Source organism: Podarcis melisellensis (assembly GCF_964234715.1).
Source record: "Podarcis melisellensis genome assembly, chromosome: 4".
In the NCBI taxonomy this organism is placed as follows: Eukaryota; Metazoa; Chordata; class Lepidosauria; order Squamata; family Lacertidae; genus Podarcis; species Podarcis melisellensis.
The window spans coordinates 53,059,747-53,087,675 of NC_138531.1; the positions used below are offsets into that span (position 1 = coordinate 53,059,747).

The window sequence follows — 27,929 nt, forward strand, 5'->3', positions numbered from 1 at the left end:
AACCAAGCCCTCGCTCAGCCCGCAGATCCCACCCCTCTCCCGATGACGGACGCGCCCAGCCACCATTAGGAAAGGGGAACATTCCGCCGAGTTGGTTGCCGAAAGCGCGCTCTGGGAAAAGAGGAGATAAGCCCAAGGGCGCGAGGTGAGGGGAGAGCCGAGGAGGGCACGCAAGTTTCGCACGGGCCGGTAGCAATTGTGTGAACGAAGGGGAACCGAGCGAGGCTGGGTGTGACGAGAAAGAAGCACGCCTGGTGTTCCGAAAGTCATGCTTATTGAAAGGAGACCGCGCCGAAGCTGACTTGCCTCCCATCCTTATTCTGCCTCTCACACGCCTAGTACGGCTTTTTATTGCCCACTCAGTAATTGGAGAGGCGCTGCATGCTGGGACCAATGAGGCAATCCGTGCTGCAAGGCTTGCTGGGAATTGTAGTTTTAACAGGCCAGGAACTCCCGTCGATAAGCTTTTAGAGCGCGTCGCTCCGGAGGGCTCCTCTCGTTTTTCCCTCGGTCTCCCGCCCCCCGTATAGAGTGACAGCCGTTTTGGCCAATTGGGATCTGCGTTTCTGCGCTGCTCCGTTCTAAGGCATTCCAAGCTAGGATTCGCGCTCCCGCGAGAATCAGAGAGAGGGGCCTAAGAAGAGGTAATGGGTTTGTCATGACAACCACCCGGGTCTCTTCTGCGGGGCAAGGGGCTGGGCGCGCGAGGCAGAGGGAGCGAGCAGAGCAGCGCTGATCTTTGTGGCGCCTTCAGCCCTCGGGACCTGCAGCCGCCCTTCTCTGACCTCCCGTAGCTGTTCAGCATCCGCACTTATTTCCAGTCTTGCTAAAGAAGGGCGAGGTTCCTGAGCTCGGGAGGTTCCCTGCAGCTATTGCTCATCTCATATCCTTCCCTTTAGCTGGTGGTGGGAAATCAAGATCTTGCAATTTTGCATTTAAGAGACCCAGTAAAGTACTGGCACTGTGGTAGGGGCATCTGCTTATTTTGTTTACGCACCGGTTTATTTCGAGAACGTTATACCCTTCTCTTCAGAATAGAGCTGAAGCATAGACTAAAATGCAGTAATAGGATAAAATAATTTAAAAAGTGGAGTTTCCAAAACATGCCAGCGATTGCTAAAGCAAAACACAATGCACCACTTAGCGCTTCACTTAGAGAGAGACACTTAATTGGAAAGTGAGTCCCATTGAATGGAACTCGGCTGAACCTTTGAATAAATGTGCTTTGAGTAGTGTTGTGTAAAATGTCTAAAAGGCTGGCACAAATTGAAAGGACTTCACCTGGTGCTGAAAAGGCATTAAGCCCAGTGTCTGGCAAATATGCAAAAAACAAGACCCTACAACTGAAAAGCCTTGTTTGGCTCGCAGCCCACTTCCCATCTGAGATTAGGGGAATCCAGAGGAGTGGCTCCACAGGTAGATCTTATTGGCCAATAAAATCCAGATGGGCCTGCTTAGAATAAAATAGGATATCTGCAGAAATTTCCAACTGAGACCTAGAAATATCCTTTCATGCACAACAAATTTGCCATTTCACTTATTCAGAATTCTTGTGCTTTTATAGGGTACATTGGATAAGTAACCGAGAAGTGCTTAAGAGTGAGAGGGAAGATGAGTTACAGGATTGAGGATGAATGAAATGCACAAGAAACAGTAAAGGTTTCAGATAAATAATCCTTACTAAGTGGGCTATCTTTACCATTAGAACTAAAAACTAATAGCTCAGATTTACAAAATATATTATGTGCTTTGTGTGCATACATCACGTTCCATTTCCTTGTAAATATGCATATTTTAGATAATTAGTAGTCCCATCACAAGCTGTTCCTATCTGTAGTCTTCAAGTACCATACCTTACCATACCATCACTTCATTTTTGTCTGCAGAGAGTTATGGTTTTGCTTTGGACGAACTATGCTTATACAGATGGTTGGCTAGACTTGGGCATTGAATCGTACAAACTGAGCACACCTTAGAATATACTCAGTGCTCTTCAGGATTTGTTCTTTTAAGAAAAAAAAAATCAGTTATGGTAGGTACTAGCCAAGCTGAGAATACTTCTGGGTAAAAGTTGTTCATTCCATTGGAATAAATGGTGATCGTAAAAATAAAAAGGTTTGAGTTTGTGGTAAAATTCTACAGAAATGTTTTACAATTTTCAATTTCTTGTAGTGCAGTCCTATATATTTTTTCCAAGATGTAAGTCCCATTGAGTACAATGAGACTTTCCCCTTGGTAAGTAAGTATATTAATGCAACCTGAAGCAACTTAGTGTTGTTCCCATTTTTCAGATGAGTGAAATGAAACAGATGGTGATTTATCCCTAAAGCTAGTAACTGAGTTTCTTTCTTAGATTTCCCAGAACTAAGCCCAGCATGCTGTAATGTAATAAACTACTCCACGGTTAAAAAGTCGATGTATATTCATGAAGTATCTTTGAATTAGGGAAGGAAATAAAAAGAAACAGATAAATGTTTTTCAAACTGTGATCAGAAGTATCTTTGAGTGGCTTAGAAGTTTATCAGGGTTCGTAATTGCTGATCAAGACTTACATTACTAAAGCAGGCTTTTCCAATAAGAAAAATGTTGCTTGTATTGCTCAATCATAGAATCATTGTAGGGTTGGAAGGGACAACAAGGGTCATCTAGTCCAACCCCCTGCAATGCAGGAAAGTTTTGCCCAACATGGGGCTTGAACCCACAACTCTGAGATTAGGAGTCTCATGCTCTACCCACTGAGCTATCAGGGCATAATCAGAAGCATAATTTTTCTGTGTAGCTGGATTGGATTGGATTGATCTTTATTACGGCCATTGGCCCATCACACGACAGTTTCCCATACCACCATAATGTACTTGAACCTCCAAATTTAAAACCTCCAAAACTTACAAAAAACAGACAAGAACCAAAGCAAAACAAAAACAAAAGACCAACATCATACATTACAAAATTTGTAACATAAACATCGCCCTCTGCTCATAAATTAATAGAAGACATCAATGGTGATAATACCTAATTACATCCTAAAACATAGATCATGGTTTAAAGGGATTATCCGAGCCACACAAGAGTCCGTTTCTCTTCTTTAGGGATAGGACGCTGATCAAGAATCTGGCAACCATGAGTGATCTTAGGGGGTCATCATCATTTAATAGATATCTCAGTTTGGCTTCAGTTGTATCATCGGCAATTCCCTTAAGATATTGAGCAAGAAACTTGCTCCTGGCCGATAAGTGAAAAGCACAATCAAGAATTATGTGATGCAACGATTCCGGTGCCCCACAATTACAATCACATAAGAGCGATATCTGTCCATTGGGTTCTGTGTAGCTGATGTTATGAGGTGACGTATCTTTCTAATGGATAATAGTACAATATTATAACAGGAAGTTTTAAAAATTCACCTCTTTTGATTTGCTCTTTCAGTTATCAGAAACAATCTGTGGTCTCTAAATTTATATAAAACATATAAAGTCTTTTATTTGAAATCTATTTAGAAACACTTGGAAGTATCTAATGAAACAGTTCCTAGTGCAAGCACTTTTGGCAGAGCAACCAAACTTTCTCACCTAATTTGTTCTGGGTTTTCCCGCAACGCTCAAGAGCAGATTTGTGGGACGGGGGCACAAGGAGAGGGAAAGGAAGTTTAATTGCTAAGTTCAAAGTGCTTGTGCTAGCAGAACTGATTAGTTATATATTGGCCTAAATTCATATTTAGTTATTTCATTTCCCGCTCTATATTTTAAAGGTCGGAATGAAAGGCTTATATTGGCAGCAGAATTCATCTGGAGAAGAGGCCAGTTTTGTTTTCCTGGAAAAGGTAAGTTATTTGCTTAAAGAAATATAAGACTGCATACACATCTAAAATATGTGATGCCATAATTTGTTTTAGAATAATGACAGCTTGTGATCTTGTACAAACTGTGGCTAGTTGAAAGAAGCCAACTTCAAACTATAGTTTAAAATGTCTTGATACAGCTAAGTGTTAAGACGAACCACAGTTTTCTGTTTAAATGGCATGCTAAGCTAAAGTTAACCTAAAACAACAGCAGAAACTTCCACTCTCCTTGCACTAGCTCCAGAAGAGGAGGGAGACTTCTAGACTTATTATTGTAATTCTAAATGCCATCCCATCTCAGTTGACTTATAATGGCCAACCCATGGTTTGGCCTTTGGGATGGGCTTTGGACTTGCATGCTCCACTTTCTGTCTCAAGCTTAGATTCCCTTCCTTCCTGGTGAGCATAAAACTGTATTTAGGCAGAATTAGAAGTCATACTTTGAAGTGGGTTTCCAAGTGCTGCATGCAGGTGAACTATAGTTTGAACACACCATAATTTGTCTGGTTCAGATCTAATTATAAACTATGGTCTGCCTAAATCATGACATGAGAAAGTGGACTGTATGTGAGGACTCAGAGTGTGAGCCTGAACAACAGCCCTAGTTGTCAAACTATGGGTTGGCCGTGAGTTATGAAGAAAGGCTTAGATTTAACTGAAAGCTTTTCAAAGTGGGGAAATTATACAACAAAACAAATTACCTTTTTAAACTTTGAAACATCTGAATGCAGTAACTGGGGTTTTTTAATTTGTTTCTCAATCCAGTTAACAAAATACATGAGAAAATAGTTTCAGAACCAGAATTATTAAAACATGCATTCCACTTTTGACTGACAGAACAACCCGTATATATGTATGTGTTCATGACGAGCCTAAGATGCAGAAAAGAATATCAGACGTACAATCAGAATTGTAAAAGGGTTTTTTACTTATTTATAATTTACAACCCACTGTAATAATTGCATATAGTACAGCATCCCTTTTCTGGATATATTATAAGGTCACTTTTTCACTTCCTTCTCAAAGAGGAAAGTGACTTGGAAACTTTGAGTTAACTGCCTGAATCAGAATAACTCGGCGTAAGATTTCCATAGAATTTAGTTCATTTGTGTGTGTGTTGCATTCTATGTATTGTTACTAAAGTCATTCCCTAGATGTAACTCGTCCATAATCTTCTAAGTAGCTTTAAAACTTTGCAGGGTAGGATTGCAACACAGTTCATAGGAACAGAGGAAGCTGCTTTGATGAGTCATATCATTGGCCTCACTAGCTAAGTAGTTTCTGCACTGATGGGCAACAGCTTTCCAGGATTTCACATGGGGGTTCAGGCCTAGCCCTACATGAAAATGCAGGGGGCTGAATCTGGGACTTCCTGTATACAAAGCTGATGCTCTACCGCTAAGCTACCTTTCTCACTGTAATCTAGGGGCAGGGAAGAACTCTATCCACAAAATCAGTTAAGCTGAAATACCTAGTTGTGACATACTTACTTGTCCTTTTATTGGGGAATCATGTCAATTCAATCTTAGGATAACCTTCCTGTCACAAGAGACAACTATGTGAAAGTGCAAGTGAAAGCCTGTGCTCTAAGTCGGATCGATGATAAGGTACTTGTATTATTTTACTTCATGGAAAGTTGAACCTATGAACCTGCTCTTTGATTCAAATACATCAAAATGCTGTTAACCCATTTTGGTGGCAGTTTTGTTTGCATAAGGCAGGGATGGTGAACCTGTGACCTGCCAAGTGTTGTTGGGCTCCGACTCCCATGAGCTCCAGCCAGCATGGGATGGGGGGAGTTGAGGTCCAACAACATTTGGAGGGCCACAGGTTCCTATCCCTGGCATAAGGTAACAGAGGCACCCTTATAATTTACAGCGTAACTCTCCATACGTTTATTCACAAGGAAATCAACAATGCTCAGTGGAAGTTACTTACAAGTCGTATATTGGTCCAACAGTCAAAGTAACTGCTATTTATATAAGGTGCCCCTTTTCAACTAAAGGATCACCTTTTACTGAACTCTACCTTATTCAACTATGTAAAACAGTAGTATAAATGAAGGGGGGTGGTTCTAAGACCCAAATGGCTGGCTTCCATACCACTACAGCATGGGTAGGCAAACTAAGGCCCAGGGGCCGGATCAGGCCCAATCGCCTTCTAAATCCAGCCCGTGGACGGTCCGGGAATCAGCATGTTTTTACACAAGTAGAATGTATGCTTTTATTTCAAATGCATCTCTGGGTTATTTATGGGGCATAAGAATTCATTCTTTTTTTTTTCTTTTCAAAATATAGTCTGGCCCCCCACAAGGTCTGAGGGACAGTGGACCAGCCCCCTGCTGAAAAAGTTTGCTGACCCCTGCACTACAGCCATTACTAGCTGCGGGGGGAGGGGGGGAGTCCCTGTTAGAGTAGGTCCACACAATAGGCATAGTTGACAGTGAATTGTCCTTGTTTTCTGCAAAGTTTGTGTCCTGCTGCTACAAATGTTTGCTGTTGGTGTGGAGATTCTCCACATTATGAATGATAATTGCAAGGATGATCCTTGCTCTACGTGTTATGCCTCCTTCAGCTACCATGTAGAGGCTGGATCAAGCGCCATTCCCAGGACTGCATATAAATTGGCTCTAATAGAGGCTTAAGTGAATGCTATCTGCCCACACTTAAAGCTAAGCACCCCCTCGGGTACGCTGGTTAGTTCTATGGTCCCATAGTTGTAGAAATCAGTTGGACAACGTGTACCCCATCGCTTCTGGGATTAGAGCTAGTGTGCTGTGCTAAGTATACAAATGTGTACAGCATAAAGACCTTTCTTATTACATTTATCTGCCTCTTAGAACTTCTCTAGCTTACTATGTTTTTTTAAAAAAATACATAATTTAAAAATTAAAAACGGATTTATGTGTGATTTTTCTTTTATTTGTTAGTGCAGGGGTTTTTTTTTGCTTTAGATGGGTATCTGGCCTGCCCATAACATGAACTGTTTTATCTTGTATTGAAGAACAAATAAAATAGAGAGGCGAACAAAGCAAGGGAAATTAAGGCTTTTGCCAGGTGTTACTGCCATTATGACGTGATTTATTAAAATTATTAAAAGCAAAGGATGTTGTGTGTGACATTTTCATAGCATTTCAATAATTAGACAAATAACTAAACTACTAAATCATTTTCTAATCATTTTTGTACACAGAGAAGACAGAACATGGTAACTGTAAAGACCTGGGGTTCCATAGCACAGTCAAGTTAGTATTTTTCAAATGTGTAAGATTTATACTGCAATCCTAATCATGTTACTCTAAGTTCCTGTGGAACTTACTTCAAGAAAAATGTGTGTATGATTTCAGCCTTACTGGACTATACTGTATTAATCTGCCATTAAATGTTTGGTGAGAGGCTGTAATAGCATTTTACTGTACTAATATGTACTCAACATTTATTATTTTTTACAGTAGGCATTCTAACCATTATTTGACTTAGCTTTTGTCAGAAATCAAGATCAAGAAGGAGTTTCTACCTGTTGGGAGGGAAATTGCTGGTGTTGTGTTGGAGAGTGAGTATACTAATTAGTATAATGTTGCTTTTTTCTTTGGCAATGAAAAATGCCTTGTAAACATTATTTGTACTATACAACATTGAACCCCATTAATCTTCTCAACATGAAACCCAGCTCCTAACATTCTGTTACCTTCTCCTGACATTCGGTCACATTACAGTGTGGCAAAGAAACAAGCCACAGTGGGACTATGCTGATTGTTAATGGCTGGGTTTATTAGGGCCACTTGAATTCCTGAGTGCTTCCGTTTACTTTCTTCTATATAAATATTTTGTTTGTGAATTCCTGGAAAATATTAACATGTCTTATGGGTTCTATAACTCTGAGTATGAAAATCTCACCTTATCGTTGAGATCAAGAGCTTTCATCTATGGCTTTCTGTTACATCTGAAGAGAAGCAAAGAATTGACTTGGCACATGGCTGAGCCAAATACTTGAGTAGGCACCTACAGGCTTTGGGAGAAAGGGGACAGTGTGTTTCTGTAACTTCTCCCCATTAAAAGAACCCCAAGGCTAGAAGAATAAAACATGCAGAATTTGCAAGAGCTCTATGTTGGCTACTGTTTCTTGGTCATATGACAGAATGGGGGGGTCACAGAAATCCACACCCTACTAATTCATCTCACAAGCAGAGAAGCTGACCTGACCTTGCTCTGCCCTCTGCAAACACAGCAAGCTCAGTGATGAATTGGGTGGCAAGGAAAGGCATTAGAGTTCCTTTTCCTTTCATCCCCTGCATCTTGTCCATTATTAAAGACTTTTACCAAAGGACACGACAGGACTTCTTTTCCAAATGTGGTTCAAACCCTTTTTTCTGTGAAGTGACAATGGCCTCCAGGCTCTACTGAAGCATTCCTGAACTCTGAACATCTGGAAAACCCCAGAGTCTGTTCTATGGTCTGATGCCGTTCTGCTTTATTATGGCTCAGACAGAGGTGAGAAACCATCCCTTCCTGGTGGTCTCCTAAACTGGACCCTCCTGTCAACTAAGTTTGCATTGGTTGAGGCTGGTAGAAGTTAGGAGTTGCTTTTGCATTTGGCTGTTTCTTTCCCCCCCACTCTCCTCAGACAGACCTGCCCAACCTGTGATCTACCAAGTCAAACAGAGACCCCCAACCATGCCCTGATGCTTTCACAGTCCTAGATAGACAGAATATACAGGAGCTTTATCAAACTCTTGGTTCTTGTATCACATGTTGTGTAGCCCTGCTCTAAGAAATGAGGAACTAGGGACAGGATCCTGAGTGGAATGCAGATACACCCAGTTACACTTCCCTTTGGCTGATTAACATCCAATGAATGCCCTTTTAAAATGTGTTGGGGAGGGGGACGATTATTGAGTTTTTCTTGTTTTTTATTATGTATTTTATGTTTCTATGTTATGATCTTGTCGTGAACTGCCCTGAGATCTGCAGGTATAGGGCAGTATACAAATTTAATAAAAAAATAATTGTATGGGAGTGTTGATTTGCCTGTGCTTTAGGGTCAGAGGAGCTTTTTCCCAGGTCCTGCTGGTAATGACTTCAGGTATTTTGCATTTCTCTGTGCCTTGTGATTCAGCTCATTTGAAAGAGTCACTTGGGTTTTTTCCCTTGTAAGTACCTTTCTGCCAGGGCAGCTGGTTTCTGTTTGTTGAGGAAGTTGAAAGGGAAAGCAAAGAGGGTCAAATAACTCCAGAATGCATGGAAGTTATTCAAAACCACATTAAAGAAGCTCAGCTAGAATATATACAGTACCACAGATCAGGAAAGGTACCACTCAGGCCGGGTGGCTAACAGTGTTTTTAAGAGTTGAGGAAGTTATTGGAGGCAAGAAAACATAAGAAAATATGAGGAGAACTAAAAGGAGCACAAACTTCCTCAAAATAAATGCAAGCGGACATTAAAAACAATTAATCGAGGAGTACGTTGCTAAGAACACTAATGGAAAGAACAAAAAATGCAATTAAATACATTATTAGCAGGAAACCAGCTAGGGAAGTAGTTGAATGACAAGGGAGTCAGAGGTGTGCTAAAGGAAAACAAGCAGACTATAGAGAAACTGAATGGTTTCCATCTGTCTTCACCATGAAAAATGTAGGGCAGATTCCTATTATTAAACTAAGCGTGAGCTGGAGTTAGGGTAAACGGTGAGATGGCCAAGCTTGCTGATTACATCAAGAGGTTAAGAGCAAACTACGTAAATGGGCATTAAAATGGCAAATGTGATTCACTGTAAGCAAGTGCAAAAAAGACCACCAAATAAAACAAAACTGCCAACATAATAATGCCACTGTGCAAATCTGTTGTGCGATCGCATTTGGAATACTGTCCTGCTCTGGTTGCTGTGCTTCAAAAAGGGATACATAAGGTTCAGAAAACACCAACCAAAATGATTATGGGGCTGAAACAACTGTCCTGCATTTGGGGCTTTTTAGTTTATTAAAAAAGGTTTGTAAGGGGGTCTTGACAGGTGCACAAAATTATGCATGTTGCAGAGAAAGTAGAAAGAAGCTTTTCTCCTCAGTACTAGAACCTCAGGTAGTTCAGTAGAGTGGAACAATGAGAAGCTTGGGGCAAACCAAAGAAAGTCCTTTTTTTCTTCCTCCTTCATGGACCCAGCAGCCGATGGTGTGGGATAGAGCTTATCTGATCACCTGGCAGCAGAGTTGCTGCTTAGCTGATAGTGGGAGGGGCAAAGCAGCAGGGAGGTTAGTGCTGTTTAAACACACCTACAGGCAGGGGCAGAATTTGCAGACACACACACCAGTGTTTTTATTTGTATTTTATGCACCCTCGGCTCAGCACCCTGGCATTGCCAACAGAAGTACCTCATTGGTTCTGGAGGTGTGTTTTCACAGCACCGACCTCTGTGAAGCCTTGACACCCTCACCCCTATCCTGATAAGCAGCTGCAACTCTGCTGCCAGGAGATGGGGTAAGTGGCGCCACCACACCCTTCCTTCTGCTACTGCTTAACATGGACTTTCACTACCTCTTCACTGACATCTGCTTGGGGATCAGGAATGGCAGGAAGCTTGCCTTGTAAATTATTGTTTTGCAAATACAGTTTTCAAAGTATAGTAATTTCTCTTGGGTTTTTTTTTTATTTAAATCCCTTTATTTTCTTTTGTTCAAGCTGGAAATAAAGTGACCTTCTTTCAACCAAATGATGAGGTAGTTGGTAAGTTGCAGTTTTTTAATCTAAGCAGTGAATACTTTTTAAGTGAAAGAGCTGCATTGGGTTACAATAGCCTTCCTTAGCCTGGCGTTCTCCAGAAGTTTTGGGCATCAGCCCCAGGCAGCACAACCATATTTCTAGCTTCCCAGTAACAGTGTGACACGGGTGAGGGGCTAGGCCAAGGGATGGCGACATGTCTGAGGCTAACGAGCCTTATGTCTGCATCCAGATTGTATATGTTGACATGGGGCTACATGCAAACAAATAGCAAATTAAAATAACAGAAATTTTAGATTTCTTTCATTTCTTAAATCTTAAGTCTGAATTTGCCTTTTTATGAGAATCCCCATGATGCCTTGATGTGATAAATTTGGTATTGAAGAATACATAGGAATTGTTAGCAGTAAAATCCAAACTTAGCTATATTAAGGTGATCCTTTACCTATGTGAAAATGATCCACCAATGCGAATTGAACTTCTTTCTGCCTGTATCATCTCTTTACTTCAAATTGTGAGCAGATAGTGTAACAAACTGCTAGTCTGAACATGCCCCAAGGCAGGCTTTGCTATGTACACATGAGTAAGCTTCCTGGAACTGCACATAATACATGTTCATTTCATTAATACTGAGTTCCATAACTATCACTCATTGGTACCACACTGCACTGTCAAGTTCTTTCATAAAAGGGTCAAAGAAGAGGTGTTTGAGTCTGAGCCAATCTGTTATCACAGCAGCAGCGACACTTAGGGTAGAGCTGGCAAATTTTACAGCTTCATCCCTCCCAGCTGCATTATATAGAGGTGACAGAAGCTAAAGGTGATGTGCAGACTAATGATGAACAGCGCAATCCTACATGTATCTAGTGAGAAGCAAGTCCTGTTGAATTCAGTGGGTCTTACTCCCAGGTCAGTGAGGTTAGGACTATAGCCTTCCCTTAGAAATGCAATTCTTATTTGACATGTGATACAGTATATATGTGGTTTGAGCTGAAGGGTTTTGTTTTGATTTCATAGGAATTTTACCGCTGGATTCAGAAGAGTCTGGTTTGTGTGAAGTTGTTCTAGTTCATGAACATTATTTAGGTATGTATCTTGTGTTAAGCACCACATGGAACCCAAGTAGCACAAAAAAAACTATTTATAAAAGTCAAATTTGTTTTATTTGTATGTATTTCAGTTGATTTGCATATAATGTCCTCAGAGCTGACGCCTTAAATGCTGCACAATTTATCTCTTCTAAAGAAATTGCAGCAATACATACTTTTCAGTGAGTTAATGTTCAAATAGAAACCACAAGAGCTGACTCACCCCTTTCATTTCTCCTAGGCTATTGCTCTTGTTGCTTCACTCAACTATTTTTGCTGATTTACTCTTAAATTCTAAAAGCAAGCATTTCTGAAAGCAGTGTCCAGCCCTGCTTTGAGCTTTGCATTCTTCTCAAACTTCTTCGATTATTCTAGGCCAGACATCCTGGTTTTCCTCTGGTGCAATAGTTAGAACATGCCTTTGCAAACTAAACTAAACTAAATAAATAAAAGTAGCAGGCAAATCCAAAAGGTCAAGAGCACTGGGTCGGATCCAAAGTTATCACCGTTCTGTAAAAGGTTGCATGAGCACAAGGGGAAGGGTCTACTCAACCAAGGATTTGGAGCAGCCTTGCCCAGCCTCGTGCCCCCTAGTGCCCCCATCAGCCACAGCCAGCTTGATTAATAGTCAAGGATGATGGAAGCTGTAGTCCAAAATTTTGAGAGAGCACCAAATTGGAGAAAGCTAATCTAGAACTGTGTCACAGAAGTTTTTAAAAAATCTTATGATCCAAACTGTAATGTATCGTCATAATTTATCTACAAATCTAACCTCTTGTGAGGGCATGAATAGGGGGCATGTTGTTTCAGAAACATTCCCTTTAGGAAAGAAGCTATTTCAGGGGTGGGCAACCTCCAGCCCTCAAGACCATTTCCCCCACTGGTAATATTAGCTGATGGGAGGGCAGGGATTAACCCTGTGTTTGCTGCAGTGCCCTGTTCCCTGGCCAGTGGTGTCATGGAAGAATTGCAGACAATTACGAATCCTGTGGAGTTTTCCACACCCCCAGCTTTGAACTTTAATTGCTATCTGGCATCAGACAAAGTCTGTTGTTTCTATGTCACTCAACATGACAATGATGTCATAAGCCCCAACACGCCTATAGTCTTGTAAACTTAAGTCACTCAACTAGGGGTCCAGGTGCAGATGTGCTTTGCCATGTACATTAAACGGTTGCGGGTGCCAGATCATTGGGTCCTGGGTGGCCTTTGTGATGCAAGTTAGTTATGCATCCAGTTGTACATTTTGCAATGACTGCAGGCATCTGAGGCTGCTTCTGCAGCCTTGTCTCCCGTGCTGGATTGCGACTGTGGCCTTTGCAGGAATCTTTATATTTTTGTGTAACACAAACCTTTCTGAATATTTTGTATAACTAAAGTTCAATAGCAGAACGGCATCCTTTGAAACTATAGCTATGTTCTGTAGTACTCAATACATGGTAAAAGACAACAGAAAAAGAAACATTAAAAAAATCAACTCTATGTACTTTGGCTACAACCCAGAAATTTTAACTATCATTGCTGTAAACCCAGCAGGGTTCGTATTTTTCCAACAGCAGGTCCCACAAAATGCATCACAAGTAGGTTTTTTTTCAAAGTTAGGGGAATTTCAATGTTAGCATGCAGTACATTGAGGAGGGGGCTACAGTAAGGAAAACAACACTGAAATGTTTGAGTCCTGCAAGTCCTGCTGGATAACAAAGAATCTCACTGTTTTGTGGCATTCTAGCCTTTCTAATACAGTCATACCTTGGAAGCCAAACGGAATCCATTCCGGAAGTCCTTTAGACTTCCAAAGCGTTCGGAAACCAAGGCGAGGCTTCCGCTTGGCTGCAGGAAGTTCCTGCAGCCAATTGGAAGCCGCAGAAGCCATGCCGGACATTTGGGTTCCAAAGAAAGTTCTCAAGCTGGAACACTCACTTCCAGGCTTGCAGGAGCCAAAACGTTTGACTCACAAGACGTTCGTCAACCAAGGTACGACTGTATAAAGGACTGCTAGCAGCTGCCCGAAAATATGTGGATTGCAAGCACTCGTGCCTTCATAGGGCTGTTCACACAGTTAAAGAAATCTTAGTTGGTTAATGAACCTTAGTCAATTGTTCAGTTATATATGGATAGAAATAAATGTTGTTCAGGACATGGACCTGACGGGTGGTGGTATATTCACTATAGCTAATGGAGCATTGCCCCACCAACCTCATCCTGTCCTCAGCCAAGCCCCACCTGCCTGCCTTCTTTCTGACAACTAGCCCAGATGTTAGCTCTGCCTGGCAGCTTCCTTCTTCATCTCAGCAGGGAGGAGGATGGAAACAAAACGGGAATTACAGGCTCTAGCTGTCACTGGTTCTGACTTCACCTCCTGCTGATCTTGGTGCCTTCTAACCTACCAGTCCCAATGGACAGCAGCCACTCCTGGAACTGACCCAGAGAAGTGGGTGGCAACATCTGCATACACATAATAATGAAAGAGGCTTTGTCCTCTGTGTTACGGAAGAGACTCAAAGAATAAAACTAAACAAAGCCCAAGCTTCCACTGATGAAACATAAGGAGGCTGATCAGATTAAGTCTCTCTACACCTGCCATGTCCAAAGTCAACAACTTTGGGGTAAAATCATAATAAAAGCTTAACAACTTCAATCCTAAAAAAAGGTTAACGACTTTGGTCGGCCCTTTGGTCAGCCCTCACGGCCCTTCACTTCTTCAAATCTAGCCCTCTTTGAAAATGTTTGGACACCGTTGTCTACACCCTTCGAGAAGGTTCAGAAATGAATTCTGCCCCAAACTAAGAAGTTTAAACCACCGTTAGCAAATCCCTTCTAAATTTTGGTCTGATGTATGGCATAAAAGTTTCAAAGCTGTCTGGCGTGGTGTTTACATAGACAGCTAGAATAATATCTGGATAAATTATATTATATTCAGGTTTTTGTGTGTTCTGTGGCCTTCCAGAAATGCAAGTTCTGTTCTTAATAGATGTTATGGTAATTAATTTTCCTCAACTTACTTATGTCATGTAATTGTGCTATCAAGATTCAGGTTCTCAAGTAATTTGGATTTGTATTGATTTTTTAAGCTTACTTTGAAAAACATTGAAGTGGCAGAGAAGGGAATATTGGAAAAAGAAAGCAGTATTTACTTAGAGTATTCCAGAAAAGGCAGGCCTGTGTAACACTTGCCAGTATAAATTTGACTCTGACCCAACACACACAAAGTCAGGTGTGGAGTTAAGAGCTCCCAAATTACTTAACCATCTAACCCAGTGGTGGCCAAATTTGGCCCTCCAGTTGCTGTTGGACTACAACTCCCATCATCCCTAGCTAACAGGACCAGTGGTCAGGGATGATGGGAGTTGTAATCCCAAAACATCTGGAGGGCTGAGTTTGTCTATACCTGTCATAAAATGTGCAAGTGTTCATTGTAGTTTTAAGAATCTCCTTGCGCGTTTCACATTGATTTTGAATATCCCAAGACTCTGGGCAGAATTTAGTGTTATGCTTTTCTATGTAAGTCAGATAAAATGATCCCCTTCTCTTCCTGCTGTTCTGAGAGGTTCTCCCAACCTAGAGCCAATTTATTTGGGGGCACAGCGTGGGGGAAGCCCCATTGTGTGAGCAGAAGTCCTTGTTCTTCCATTGAATGAATGAATTTATTATTTCAGTCACAGACCAGTTCCAGCCCACATACAATATCAAGGAAGTCATAAAACACGATAGGGATACATTTGAATTTGCAATTAAGTATTACAGGGACAATACAGATATAGCAACAGTTAAAAAATATATAAATTAAAACTAGTCACTAAAATATAACCTAAAATTATCTTTTAAGGCCTTAATCATTATGATAGCACAGCTTGTTCCCTAAGTTTTATGGCAATCGCACAGAATTTAGCTACCCTTAACGTGATCTCAGGATCCTTGTCCTCTACCAGGGGTTTTAGACATCAAAGTTTGGATTCATTTGGAGATTTTTGCATAGCAGGGGTAATAAATATCGAGCGTATATCCCCGTAGAAACAGCAGTGTAACAAGGCATGAGAGACAGCTTCAACCTCCATCAAGCCGCAGGGGCAGACTCGTTCTGTGTATGGTTTACCTTTGAATCTGCCCTGCAGTAAGACAGATGGCAGCCTTGTGCTTCCATTGATGAGGCTCTTTAGGTGAATCCTGCCCTGTGTTCCCCACTTAATACCTTGCCCTATGTCTTTTTTAAGTAACCAAGCAGGCTAATAAATAGCCTATCTTTCCAGACCTCACCTTAACGAAATAAAGTTCTGGTTTTTCCCTTTCCCTGTTTTTATTGTTTTATACAGTACTTTCAACTGGTTTGGAACAGCTTTAGAACCCTAAAGCTGGTCTTAGGAGCCTCATTTTTCAAAGTGATATTATTCCCAAGCATAATCCGTCATAGCACTTAAAAATATGTATATATCAAAAAAAGTATTTTTTTAAATGTACAGTAATTACTTGAATCAACCCAATGTTTATATTCTGACTTTTATTTCTTTCACTGAGAAACAAGACATAATGCTATAAAAATACGGTGACACTTTAAAACATAAAGCTAATAGATTTGTTAAAAATGTTGCAAGCTTATATGACTGGGTTGAGGAAACCCATGCTGTCTTTTCTATCTCTGCAATATGTTTCTTTTAATTTTGATCTTTGGGGAGGAAGGAGAACACTGACCACCATTTTTTGTAATAGTCTGTTAGGTTAAACAACAAATTTAAGGTTCTGTTTCAAAAGTAGGCAATCGCCAGCCCTGCTTTTTAAAATCTCTTGTCTGCTTCTCTCTCCCTTCCTCCTCCCTTTTGCCCCTCCCCCCGCATTATGAAACAGCTCATAAGCCAGAAAAGGTCTCCTGGCTTGAAGCAGCAGGTACCATTCGTGATGGTCTTCGTGCATATACAGCTCTACATTACCTCTCTTACGCCACTCCAGGAAAAACTGTCCTGGTGATGGATGGAGCAAGTGTAGGTACAAGAAACTACTTCAGAAACAATTATATCTTTTCTTAAACTCCTATTCAGTATATACTTGTCTTGTTGAAATGGACTTGAAAAGTCTTATAGCCTGTGCTCTTTCTGATAAATCAGGAACCCATGGTCTCATCGTTCCCCACAAGGCCATTTCCCCCCAAACCACCCGCACCTGTCATTCAGCTCATGTCACCAAATCAGCTGATGGGTACCAGGGAGGGGCTCAGTTATACTTTGGCTGAACTCACCTGTTCCTTACTGGGCTCAAAGCCACAGTAGATAGATGATCCTGCCTTGGGAGGGTTTAAAATCCTGCTGAATTTGGCTGTACAAGCCTGTCCGCTGTTGGGAACTGCACTGGGAGACCCCCCCCCTTTTTTTTTGCAGGCGTCGTCAGCAAAGGAAACTCTTCTGCTTGCAACCAAAAGGCAAGCTTCTTTCTCCCCTCCCTAACACCTGATGGGAAGGGAAGAAAGAAGGCTTTACCAGCCCTATGCTTGGCACTTTGGGGATCCCACTATGAGGAAAGACTGAAGGAACTAGAGAAGAGAATAGCAACATATGCCTGGAGAACTATTGTATACTAAAAGGAAAGACTTGCCCTACGCTGCTCCAGAGGGCGGAACTAGATTTATTGGCTTTAAGTTATGGGAAGGTAGATTTCAGCTGAACGTCAGAAGAATCTTTTGACTGTAAAAGCAGTTTGACAATGGAACCAGTTCTCTAAAGGGGTAGTAGGCTCTCCCTGGAAGTCTTCAAGCAGAGGCTAAAGAGTTGGAGATGCTGCAACTCTGGATTTTCTGCACTGAGTAAGGGTTGGAGCAGACCCTATCCAGCTCTGTGCTTCTTCTTGCTAACTGCTATTGCTGAGGTCATCAGTGGTGGAAGGAGAGGCAGCAACAGCCATGCATCCAACTATAGCACCTGCATCCAGGTCTAGCTGAGAAACCCCCTTCCCCAGAAGCTATTTGCAGTATATTTTATGAAAGACTGATTAAAAAGTGTGATGTGTGCTTCCGTTTGCACTGGAAGCCCTCAAGGCAAGGCTACGTAAAGTGTTCAAAAAAGAAACTCACACATCTGTCTGCATGCAACATGGCCTATCCTGCTCTCTGCTGGAATACTGGCTGCCATAGTAACAGATTTCCGGACCTGAAGTTTGGTCAATGAATGACAACATTTAAAATGTCCATACTTTCCAAGTTATCCCTGTATCTTGGACTACATGTACAGCATACCAGACTTATTGCTGATAATGTGTTTTTTCCAAGCATTCTAAAGTATTTCCCCATAGAATGAAATGTGTTCGAAACAACATTTTCAGGCTTTCCAAATATTCGGCGATGAGGTGTGTGAACCTAAAGATATGCTTCCAATCTCACCAGGAGCAATAGAGCTATTGGGGCAGGGACTTCATCTGATTGCAGCTCATAGTTAAGGTCCTAAGGGGTGGGTGTATATAAGTTCACCAATACACAAACAATTTTTAAACATATGTACTTGTTCCTTCTATTTGGTGTTAAAAGTTGTAGGCGGGTGTAATGGTTCTGTATTTTAGTTCACCGGTACCAAGGCAATATATTTAAACATATGCACATGCTCCATCTATTTCTCCTCCTGCAGCCATTTGGTACAATCGCTATTCAGCTAGCACAACACAGAGGAGCCAAAGTCATTTCTACTATATATAGTCTTGAAGACAAGCAGTATCTTGAGAGGCTTACGCCATCTGTGGGTGAGTTACATTGTTTGGTTCTAGCTGCGTGAGAGAGCTAATTCAGAACACATGTTTTTATTTTGAAATGTTCGTCTGCATTTCACGAGTGCTAACTGGCTTGGGACCCAGGTACGTGAAGGAGTGCACATATACATCCTTATCAGCCTACCCAAACTTTAAAGTGATCTGTGAGTGCTCTTCTCTAAATGCCTCCTGCATCAGAGACGAGACGATACTGATGGCAATAAGGGAAAGAGTTTTCTTGGCCTTTGTGCCTTGGTTACAGAATTTCCTCCCCATTGTTGGCAACATTATCATGTAGATACCAGGCAGAAACATTTTTCCCCCAGCCAGGTATTTTAAGTACTGTACTTGAGCTTTATCTGCAGTTTTTATTTATTGTCTGTTTTAGTGTGCTGCTGTTTTGAATGATGTGTTTATTGATGTACATTCCCCAGTTGATGGATAAAATAAATGGCAAATATTTAGAACTGAGATGAAGTCTTTGTTGGTGAAACTTAATGCAGCTGGCTGTTGACATTCCTATTCCTTTTGGGGGGGGGAGATTGGGCTGCAGTAAGCTCTGTCATGTGACCTAGCAAGCTACATGCAGCCTACCATCTATATATGGCTGCCCACCAGGGATCAGCAAGGCTCCTGTTTGGTTCTGTACCTGTAACTGCAAAAATATTGGGCGGAGAGATGTCAAAATATATCAGGCCATAGTACATGGCTGATGAGTTACTTTCAGTTTTTTTTTTAGTTTTTTTTAAAAAAAATTTATTAATTTTTCCAACACATAATAAAGAACAAACACATTACAAAACAAAGACATACACCACATTAAACATATACTGACTTCCCCATACCTCCCTTTCGCTGCATCCTTGTTCTAAAGTTCTTTAGCAACCCTTTAATCAGTTTATCTGTTAGTTCCCTTTCATTAAATTTCTTTAAACTTAATATTTACAGCTGTATTTCTCTACTTCTTACCCCTTGACATCTCAACACTCCTCAATTTTACAATAGTTTTTAAGATATAATTTAAACTTCTTCCAGTCCTCTTCCACTGTCTCTTTCCCCTGATCTCGGATTCTGCCGGTCATCTCTGCTAGTCCCATGAAGTCTATCACCTTCGTCTGCCATTCTTCCAGAGTAGGTAGTTCTTTCATCTTCCAATACTTTGCCAGAAGAATTCTTGCTGCTGTGGTAGCATACATAAAAAAGGTTTTGTCCTTCTTTGGCACCAATTGGCCAACCATGCCCAGGAGAAAAGCCTCAGGTTTCTTAGGAAAAGTCCATTTAAGGACCTTCTTAATTTCATTATAGATCATTTCCCAAAAGGCTTTAATCTTTGGGCAGGTCCACCAAAGGTGGTAAAAGGAGTTACTTTCAGTTTAGTGGGTCACAAGTCAGGCAGACCTGGACTTATAAGCGCCTGCAAACTCCTGTTACATATAGATGGATACCAAACATTCAGCTTTGTAAAATTTACAAGCCTCTTATTAAACGCTGAAATGTCTACTCCAATACCTGAGCCCAAAATTGTTCACATCCCTCAAAGTATTACAATAATCAGACCTACAAATTATTGAGGATTATTTTAAAATGCAGGCGACTTTCTTTTTTCCACAGCCTTTGATTTATTTTTAATCTTATTTACTTTCCCTCTTGGCCATCCAAAAATAAGTAGGGCAGCAGCTGTTAGGCTGAATAGAACACTAACTACAGCCACCGCTGACTTGTGAGCACATGTCAACATTTTCCTTATTATCCCGGCTTGTTTACATATTGTGAGCTCAGGGAATGACATGAAAAGATAGATGTGCTCTGCATGCCTTGCTTCTGTGGGAGAAACAGTGCCCTGAAGTATCTGGCAAGCATATCAGCTCTCCTCAGGGGTGCAAGGATAAATTCATGGACAGGACCACACAGTTATCTCTCATGTAAGCGCCGTGTTGGAATGGCATGCATGGTGGGTGAAGCTTGGTCTTGGACTTCAGAGTGGAGGTCTTTAGCAGCCTGCAGTATCCTCCCACAGATGAGCTGCAAAGAGAGAGGGGAGGCAAGCAGAATTTGGACAAAACAATGTCTTGCACAGATGGATCATGGCATAATTAAGAAATCTCTTTTAATGGTAAGCAGCTGCAAAGTGTTCCCCGTTAGTACCTCCCTGTGCTAATGTCAACTTTGCTATTATAGGGTGCCAGATGTCCTTTTTAAAACACATACCGCTTCCATTAAAAACTTACATTTCATTGTAAAATATCGCAGCCCCATATAAGTAATGAATAAGTGTTTTCTACCTTCAATTCTTGCTTTGAAAAACCAGTCTCTGTAGAACTCCACAGTTTCTCCTTTTCCCTTCTAATTTTGAAATGTTGTTCCACAGTTGGTTTGATATCTGATATTGTGTCTATTGCAGAAAAGTAAATGGCAGATACCTGCTTGAGCAGCTTCTAGATACTGCTATATAATGTGTGGAATCTAGTTTGAGGGTAGCTCTTCTTGCTGCTTAAAATTCCCTGGAAGTGTGACAAAACAGTCTACATTATGCAGCATCAGTATAATAAAACAGAAGTGCTAATTGCTAGTTAAAATGACTCCCAAAGCCAAGCAGCCTACACTTCTGAACCATGTTAAAAATGGTCTATACATGAAATTAACCATGAAGGATTGGACTTGAAATTGGAACAGGATATTGTAAACTATTTACTACACAGGCCTTGTATATTGAAGCAGAGCATGTCAGCTAGTGCTTTGTAAGCACAAGGAGGTTTAAACATGGAACACATTGACCCAAATAACAGCTTTCCAACATTTTGCTGAATGCAGCTTGAAATGTTTTCTATCAAGTCTTTAAGCGATTCCTGATAGCTTGAGAATAAGCTCTTATTTTGGCACAGTCAAATCAGTGTATTATATAGTTTCTTTTCTAATGTATTTGTATAATTTTTGCAGTCCAAAATATTTTAACAGAAGTGCTTCAAACTCAAAACAAGCAAAGGGCCTTAACTTCACACAGAGAACTTGCTTAGAGGCTTGAACATTTCTACTTAAAACTTGCTACCAGTTTGGAATATGGAAGCAGTGAATCGCTTTTAGAAAATACCCCAGCGCATTCCACTGAGCAAAATGTAAGACTGAAATCATAATTAATTTAAAATAAAGTAATTGTTTTTATTATACTGTGCTGTTAAAATTGTAATGATATGTAGCCGGCCTAGTAGCAGATCACCCCTCCTTTGAACAGGAGTGGCAGAAGGCATCCACTGGCTTTCTGGTGAATAAAGGCCAGAATGCTGTGGTATCCATGCACTGAAAGACTGTTAGGAGCTGAGGAAGAAGACGGCTCCATTCAGCTCATGACAGCCCTTTCCTGTAGGCCAGCAGGAGCCCCACAGTCTTTAAGAAAATGCATTGTATTTAAATATTTGGAGTATTTCTTACCGTTTCATATGTTCCAGTTCTCATTTTGGTATTTTACTTTACAGGTGTCAAGCAACCATTAGTAGGTGAGTATAAGAAAGAACCTTGCCATTTTTAATCTTCATTATATTCAAGTATTTCTTACGCTGCATGAAAGAAAATCCAGATTGTTTGTTTCACCACACGGGGAGGGGAAGCTGCCTGCCTTGTCCTCAGCAAGCCTTGTTGATTGGGGCCTTGATTCTGCCTCGAAGCAGGTGGGAAACACAGGGTGTGGTGGGTGGTCCCTAGCAGTCCTTCATGGTGGCTCAGGAACAAGCAACCATTTAGTTTCCTGGGCTGGGTTCACATGTTCAAGCAAACCATATTTAGGCTAATCAAATCATAATTTAGGATTATGTCTGAACAAAGCCTGAATGTTGATGATAGAAATGTTCATGTTCTGCAGAGTTTAAATATTTCCTTTGCTTTTGCTTCTTACCAATAAGTCCCTGGTCTTAAATCCCAGTTCTGTACAAGTTCACTGAGCTGTCTGTAAAACCCACGGTGGTTATTAGAATTACTTTTGCAGCTAGGACTAGGATTGCAACCTAAGTCTTTGAAAAGTGTTTTCTTTTGAATTCTGCACACTTCTACATTCTCTGTAAATATTGTTGAGGAAAAATAACTGTTTTGTTCTCGTGTTATTCTACATAATGGTTTCTGTATAAGTCTGAAGAATACTAAGTATATGCTGGTCTCTCCCCCGCCCCTAAAATATTGTAATTTACCTTGCCATCCCATCTAGCTCGTATTATAGATGAAACCAATGGAACATGTGACCTGACAGAAAGCTGTTTTGAGGAGACAGGCGGATTAGGAGTGGATATTATCCTTGACGCAGGAGGTCTGTAACTGCTACAAAACTCTTTACTGATGCAGTAAAATATTTACCAACAGTTCCATAGTATTTTATTAATTTTAAAACTTTGTATCATCAAAAACATAGCCAGTTTTATACAGTGCTGTTGTATACTATAGTGTCAGTGGCTCTATAGTATGTGAGGCACTGTCTGTTAAAATCATGAAAAAAAATTCAGTATGGAATTTGGTACAGAAGACCTATTGATGCTGGTGAAGCAGTTAATTGCATATAAAGTCCCCTGGAGAAGCAAATGAGAAATTTCTGCAGTACTAAAATCCATATATTGTTTATTAGGATAGGTTTTCTGTAGTCATAATCAAAATATTTACATATTTTCTGTTTTTCTACCTTTTTATTTAATGTTTATGTTATATATATTGTGTTGGTGTCTAATAACACGCATAACTTAATTCTTAACAAAAATGCGGTAACAATCCACTCTGAGTACACCTTTCCTTGCAGAATTTACACAGCAGCAGATCGACAGCATAGTCCTATGACAGTGTCACCTACATGATAGTTAAAAATGTACCCAAGATTCAGGCATTTACAGGCTGTAGTTTTCTGTACACTTTCCTTTCAAAGGGTATTTTGGATGAATGAATACCCCCAAAATTCCAACAATCTTTTATTTGAGGTTTGGTTTTTTTAACCTCAGTCAATGTAGCATGTTGGGATGAAAATAATTCCAGGGAAACTGATTGGTTTTTTAAAAAAATGGTCCAAGGAAGGAGACTTAAAGCTGTATGTGTAGGTTGACCATGCAACCACTCACCTGTCTTCTGCACTGATTTATGCACTTGATCCTGCCATCAAACATTCACAGGAGACAAGGTGAAACTAATTAATGGAACCTTTTCCTCAGTGTATGCTGTGCCCAGAATTCTGAGTAAAGAAAGTCATTTTAAAATAGACCAGAAAAGGGGGGATGTATATTGATAGATTATAAACATGAAACATTTTTATTGAAGCTTTTCTTGGGTTATAAAAGTACAGACATCGTCTCTACTGTATTTTCAGATCATAAAGTCTTTTTTACAGTTCAACACAGTTAAATGTGACTCTTAATTACTTAGCTTCTTTGCTTCCTTTGCTTCTTTTTAGTGAGATTATACAGTAAAGAAAATGAAGTAACTTCACAGCAATTGCTGCCACACAAACATGACATTATTTCATTGCTCAGTGTTGGAGGCCATTGGGTTACCATGGAAGAAAATCTCCAGGTGAGAAGAAAATCTGAAATTACCATGTATAAAAATATGCTGCCATTGATGACTGATAATCACAAGCCTGTAAAAACTAAGTTACTATTAAGGCAGCAGTCCTATGTACCTGGGAGTAAGTCTGGTTGAACACAAAGTGACCTATTTCCAGGTAAACTTGCATAGAACTGTGGTGCAACACTGTTTAATATCTATAGGGGGGTAAAGAGGACCCCTGACCATTAGGTCCAGTAGTGGCCGACTCTGGGGTTGTGGCCCTCATCTTGCTTTATTGGCAGAGGGAGCCAGCATACAGCTTCCGGGTCATGTGGCCAGCATGACTAAGCCGCTTCTGGCAAACCAGGGCAGCGCACGGAAACGCCCTTTACCTTCCCGCCGGAGCGGTACCTATTTATCTATTTGCACTTTGACATGCTTTCGAACTGCTAGGTTGGCAGGAGCAGGGACCGAGCAACGGGAGCTCATCCCATCGTGGGGATTCGAACTGCCAACCTTCTGATCAGCAAGTCCTAGGCTCTGTGGTGTAACCCACAGCACCACCCGCGTCCTCCAAGTGCCGCATTACTTGACAGTAATAATCTAGCACACTTCATAATTAAAATAAAATGAAATTGCTACTATAGTGTGAATCAAACACTGGAGCACTAAAAGGTAAACTGTCTTTGTCTCAGAATGACTACTTGTTCTGCGCCTTCCAGGTCATTAATGTTTGTAAAACAAGAAGCCAATTTCATATATGTTGAAAATCACTTGCACTGCCTGTTACCAGGAAAATTATGTCAACCAATAATTAATGTGCTTTGGTTGTGCCATTTTTGTTTTGGCAAATGTAGCTTAACTGTTTTTCATATTTTAAAAAAGTTGGATCCTCCAGATAGTCGTTGCCTTTTCCTCAAAGGTGCTACAGTCTCTTTCCTGAATGATGAGGTGTGGAATTTGTCAAATATGCAACAAGGGAAATACTTATATATCCTTTTTATGCTTATATTTTAAATTGATAAGTAACTGGTTTGTTTTAAAGAGAGTGGGGGGAAATGCAACATATATTGCATATATTGGAACTCAGTACATCTAAGGGATCTTTACTGCTGACTGTCATAGTACTGGAAATATCATGATATGGGGAATTTAATTGCCATTTAGAGTGTGATACATATGGGTTTCTTTTCTGCTATTTTAGAATAAACATATAATTTTAGATTTTAGATTGTAAACCTGGGGATATGGACTGTTGTCTTTAAGCTGTGCAGAGTGCTTAGTAAACCTGGATAGATTATAAATCACATTAATGCTTTAAAACACTACCAGGCATTTCTACCCAGATATGCAGGGTCTATATGGTGAAGCCAATCTCACAAATTAAAGATCTGCATCTCAGTCCTAGCCATGTTTCCTCAAAACAGATTTGTTGGGATTTGCTAGTGTGTTTAGTAATCCACTCCAGTCACACGTCTACACACAGTTTTTCTTAACAATTCTCTTATACGCATTCTAGAAGATGTAATGGAGAAGCTATCCAGTGGTGTTTTCAGGTAAGTCGGGTGTGCTACAGTGAAATGGAAGCTTACAAACTAATCTAAGCATTATAAGTTATGAAGCTCCACATAATTAAAATGCTGTGGAGACCTACTTTGTGGCTGTAGTTATTGATCCAGAACTCTCAAGAGTCTTGAAGCCAGTTCCTTGAGCCCAATAGGTTTCAGACTTACTTTTCTCAAAAAGCGAGCCCTGGATTCTGCATGAGAAACTGCTTTTCTAACGGAAGGCAGCTTCAGAAGCTATGCGTTATAATACAGTAACATAGGGATTAGCTGTTGATTAAAAATAAATAAATACCAGAGCCACTAAGTCACTGCAAGCTCCTTTAATGACTCTAAACAGCCCTTGGTATGCCACCCATTAATATCAAATACTTGGGCAAAATTCTTATTTTTATTTTCAATTAGCCATCTTAGGAAATGACTTGGAGAAAGCCCTCTTCTCTGCAATCCTAATTGCTCTAATACAATCTGCCTGTTAGCTTGTACATTAAATAAATCCAGTTTGGACCAGACTTACTCTGCAGGTGCGTAATATTTGTCTACAATCCAAGTGCATATTCATAATAACCACTGTGAACTGCAGCTAAATAAAAGTCTTTGTTCTTGTATGAATTCCTTCCAATAGTTAATATTCTACTAATGGTTACTACAAAGCTTATTTTTCCTTTGTCTGCTATGATTGCAGTCTACGTTTTTGGATGCAGAAGGGCAGGAGCTGGAAGACTTGTTCTCAAAAGCAATATAAAATGGCACATCTTTTAAACTGCTAGTAAAAGCTATTTTGAAATGCATGCAGCACATTAAACATCTGCTTCCTATTTGCTGTTTTCTCTGCCCTTTGTTCCAGGAATCCTAGCCAACCTATAACACTTGCAGTGTGTTTGAGCTGTAAAGTTTGCATTACTAAAAAGTAAAGTCTATGGCAATTGTCCTGAATTGTGTACTTTTTTCTTTTGAGCATACATTAAGACACTTCTGAGATATTATTCTCTTTTAGGCCTCATTTGGATGATCCAATCCCATTATACGAAGCCAAAGTTTCTATGGAAATGGTTCAGAAGAACGAAGCAAGAAAAAGACAAGTTATCCAGCTCTGAAGCACAGATTCTTAGCTTTTAAGTGAAGTGTAAATTTGTGAACTTTGTCTCAATTGCCTGCTTATAAAGGATTGGTCAATGCGTTTCAACTAATGTTTTAATTACTGTTTGAATATTCTTTACAAGTTCTGGGGGAGAAATTAGAGCTTTGATTTTCCCCCCATTACCATGTCTAAAAGAGTATTTCTGATAGCAATTGAAAGTTTACTCATATTTGTGGTCCTCCAACACGCCGCCCATCCGTTCCGCCCCCCCCCCCGACACTCCTGTGCTTAGCAGACAACACTTTCCTTTTGTCTGCTCAGTTTTGTGCATTTTGCTGTGCTTTGTTTTACTTGGACCATACATACACTATGGGGGTGGAAAGGTGTCCCTGGAACACACTTGTAACATTGGCAAGATTCTGAATGTGCTTTCTCAATCTAACCTCATTTTTATGGTGACTTTGCTATGTTTTTTATTTAGCCTTTCCATCTAGAAAACACAGGATCTATCAGCACCTATAGATGACATGCATTGCCAAGGGTCTTTTTATACAAGCAGCGTTTTGTGGAATAAGTGTACATTTGTTAGGCATTTGTTTTGCACAATCCACATTTCTGTCTTTAAGACAGCACTACAGTGGGTAGGATACTGCATTTACTAAGAACCTAAGTGCAATATGCGCACTTGCAGAAAATGCAGTATAGGCTTTCATACAGCACATACTCTGTTATTGCAATTCCTTGATGAAGTGTTGGTTTTGTGACTGTCACAAGTACTTACTGGGTATATTCTGTGGTGTAATTTGTAATCTATACTCATGTAAATTTATGATTTACCATTGTTAAATGTTCAAATTGCATATGGCAGAATAGACCTTAGTCACAGTCATTAATTTCAGTGGGTCTACTCTGAGTAATAGCCAGCTATTCTGCTTTTTTCCCTTTTATAAATTTAGCCTTGTGTTATATATACCAGTTCATGCATATAGCCCAGTCTACAAAAGAGGGATGGAAAGGCAAACAGGGCTATTCCCATCACCTGCCACACCATAGTGGGATATGCCCTGCTGCTGTGGGATAGTGGTCACACTTTGGCTCCTCATCTAAGACTGTCCTCTGTTCTTCTCCTCAATATTGTTTAATTTGTCCCTCCACTGCTAATAAAAAAATGGTTGCATTCTCAGATATGCCGCAATTGCAAGAAGATTTATGGAAGCAAGTCCTATTAAAATCAATGAATTCAGCCGCTGCATAAACAGTAGGACTGTGTGAAACTTTGTACCACTCAAACCCTATGGAAAGCTGATATTGTAGTAGATATGTGTGGTAAAAATTTTCCCAGCATCAAGTGATTGCTGTTAATTGCTAGAGAGAACTGTGTATTTCTACAACTAATATGGAAAAGCTTCATATTATGTT

The 27,929-nt window shown here is 40.4% G+C and overlaps 1 protein-coding gene across 9 annotated transcripts; it reads left to right on the forward strand.

Annotated features, from left to right (window-relative positions):
* Window positions 1–26,615, forward strand: CRYZL1 (crystallin zeta like 1). 9 transcript variants are annotated; one of them, XM_081908790.1, is made up of 15 exons: window positions 40–145; window positions 1,565–1,659; window positions 3,749–3,820; window positions 5,368–5,445; window positions 7,318–7,390; window positions 10,510–10,554; window positions 11,566–11,634; window positions 16,476–16,609; window positions 18,239–18,350; window positions 21,827–21,847; window positions 22,549–22,647; window positions 23,770–23,888; window positions 24,750–24,855; window positions 25,375–25,420; window positions 26,427–26,615. In XM_081908790.1, the coding sequence occupies exons 3-15, from the start codon at window positions 3,755–3,757 to the stop codon at window positions 26,524–26,526; spliced, it is 1,068 nt and encodes a 355-aa protein (XP_081764916.1). In that variant the 5' UTR covers window positions 40–145; window positions 1,565–1,659; window positions 3,749–3,754; the 3' UTR covers window positions 26,527–26,615. The 9 variants fall into 9 exon arrangements, with proteins under 9 accessions (XP_081764917.1, XP_081764916.1, XP_081764921.1 ...); XM_081908788.1 differs by lacking the exon at window positions 40–145 and adding an exon at window positions 314–644; XM_081908793.1 differs by lacking the exon at window positions 40–145 and adding an exon at window positions 314–644 and having other exon boundaries at window positions 1,565–1,653.
* Window positions 26,616–27,929: the final 1,314 nt, after the last annotated feature.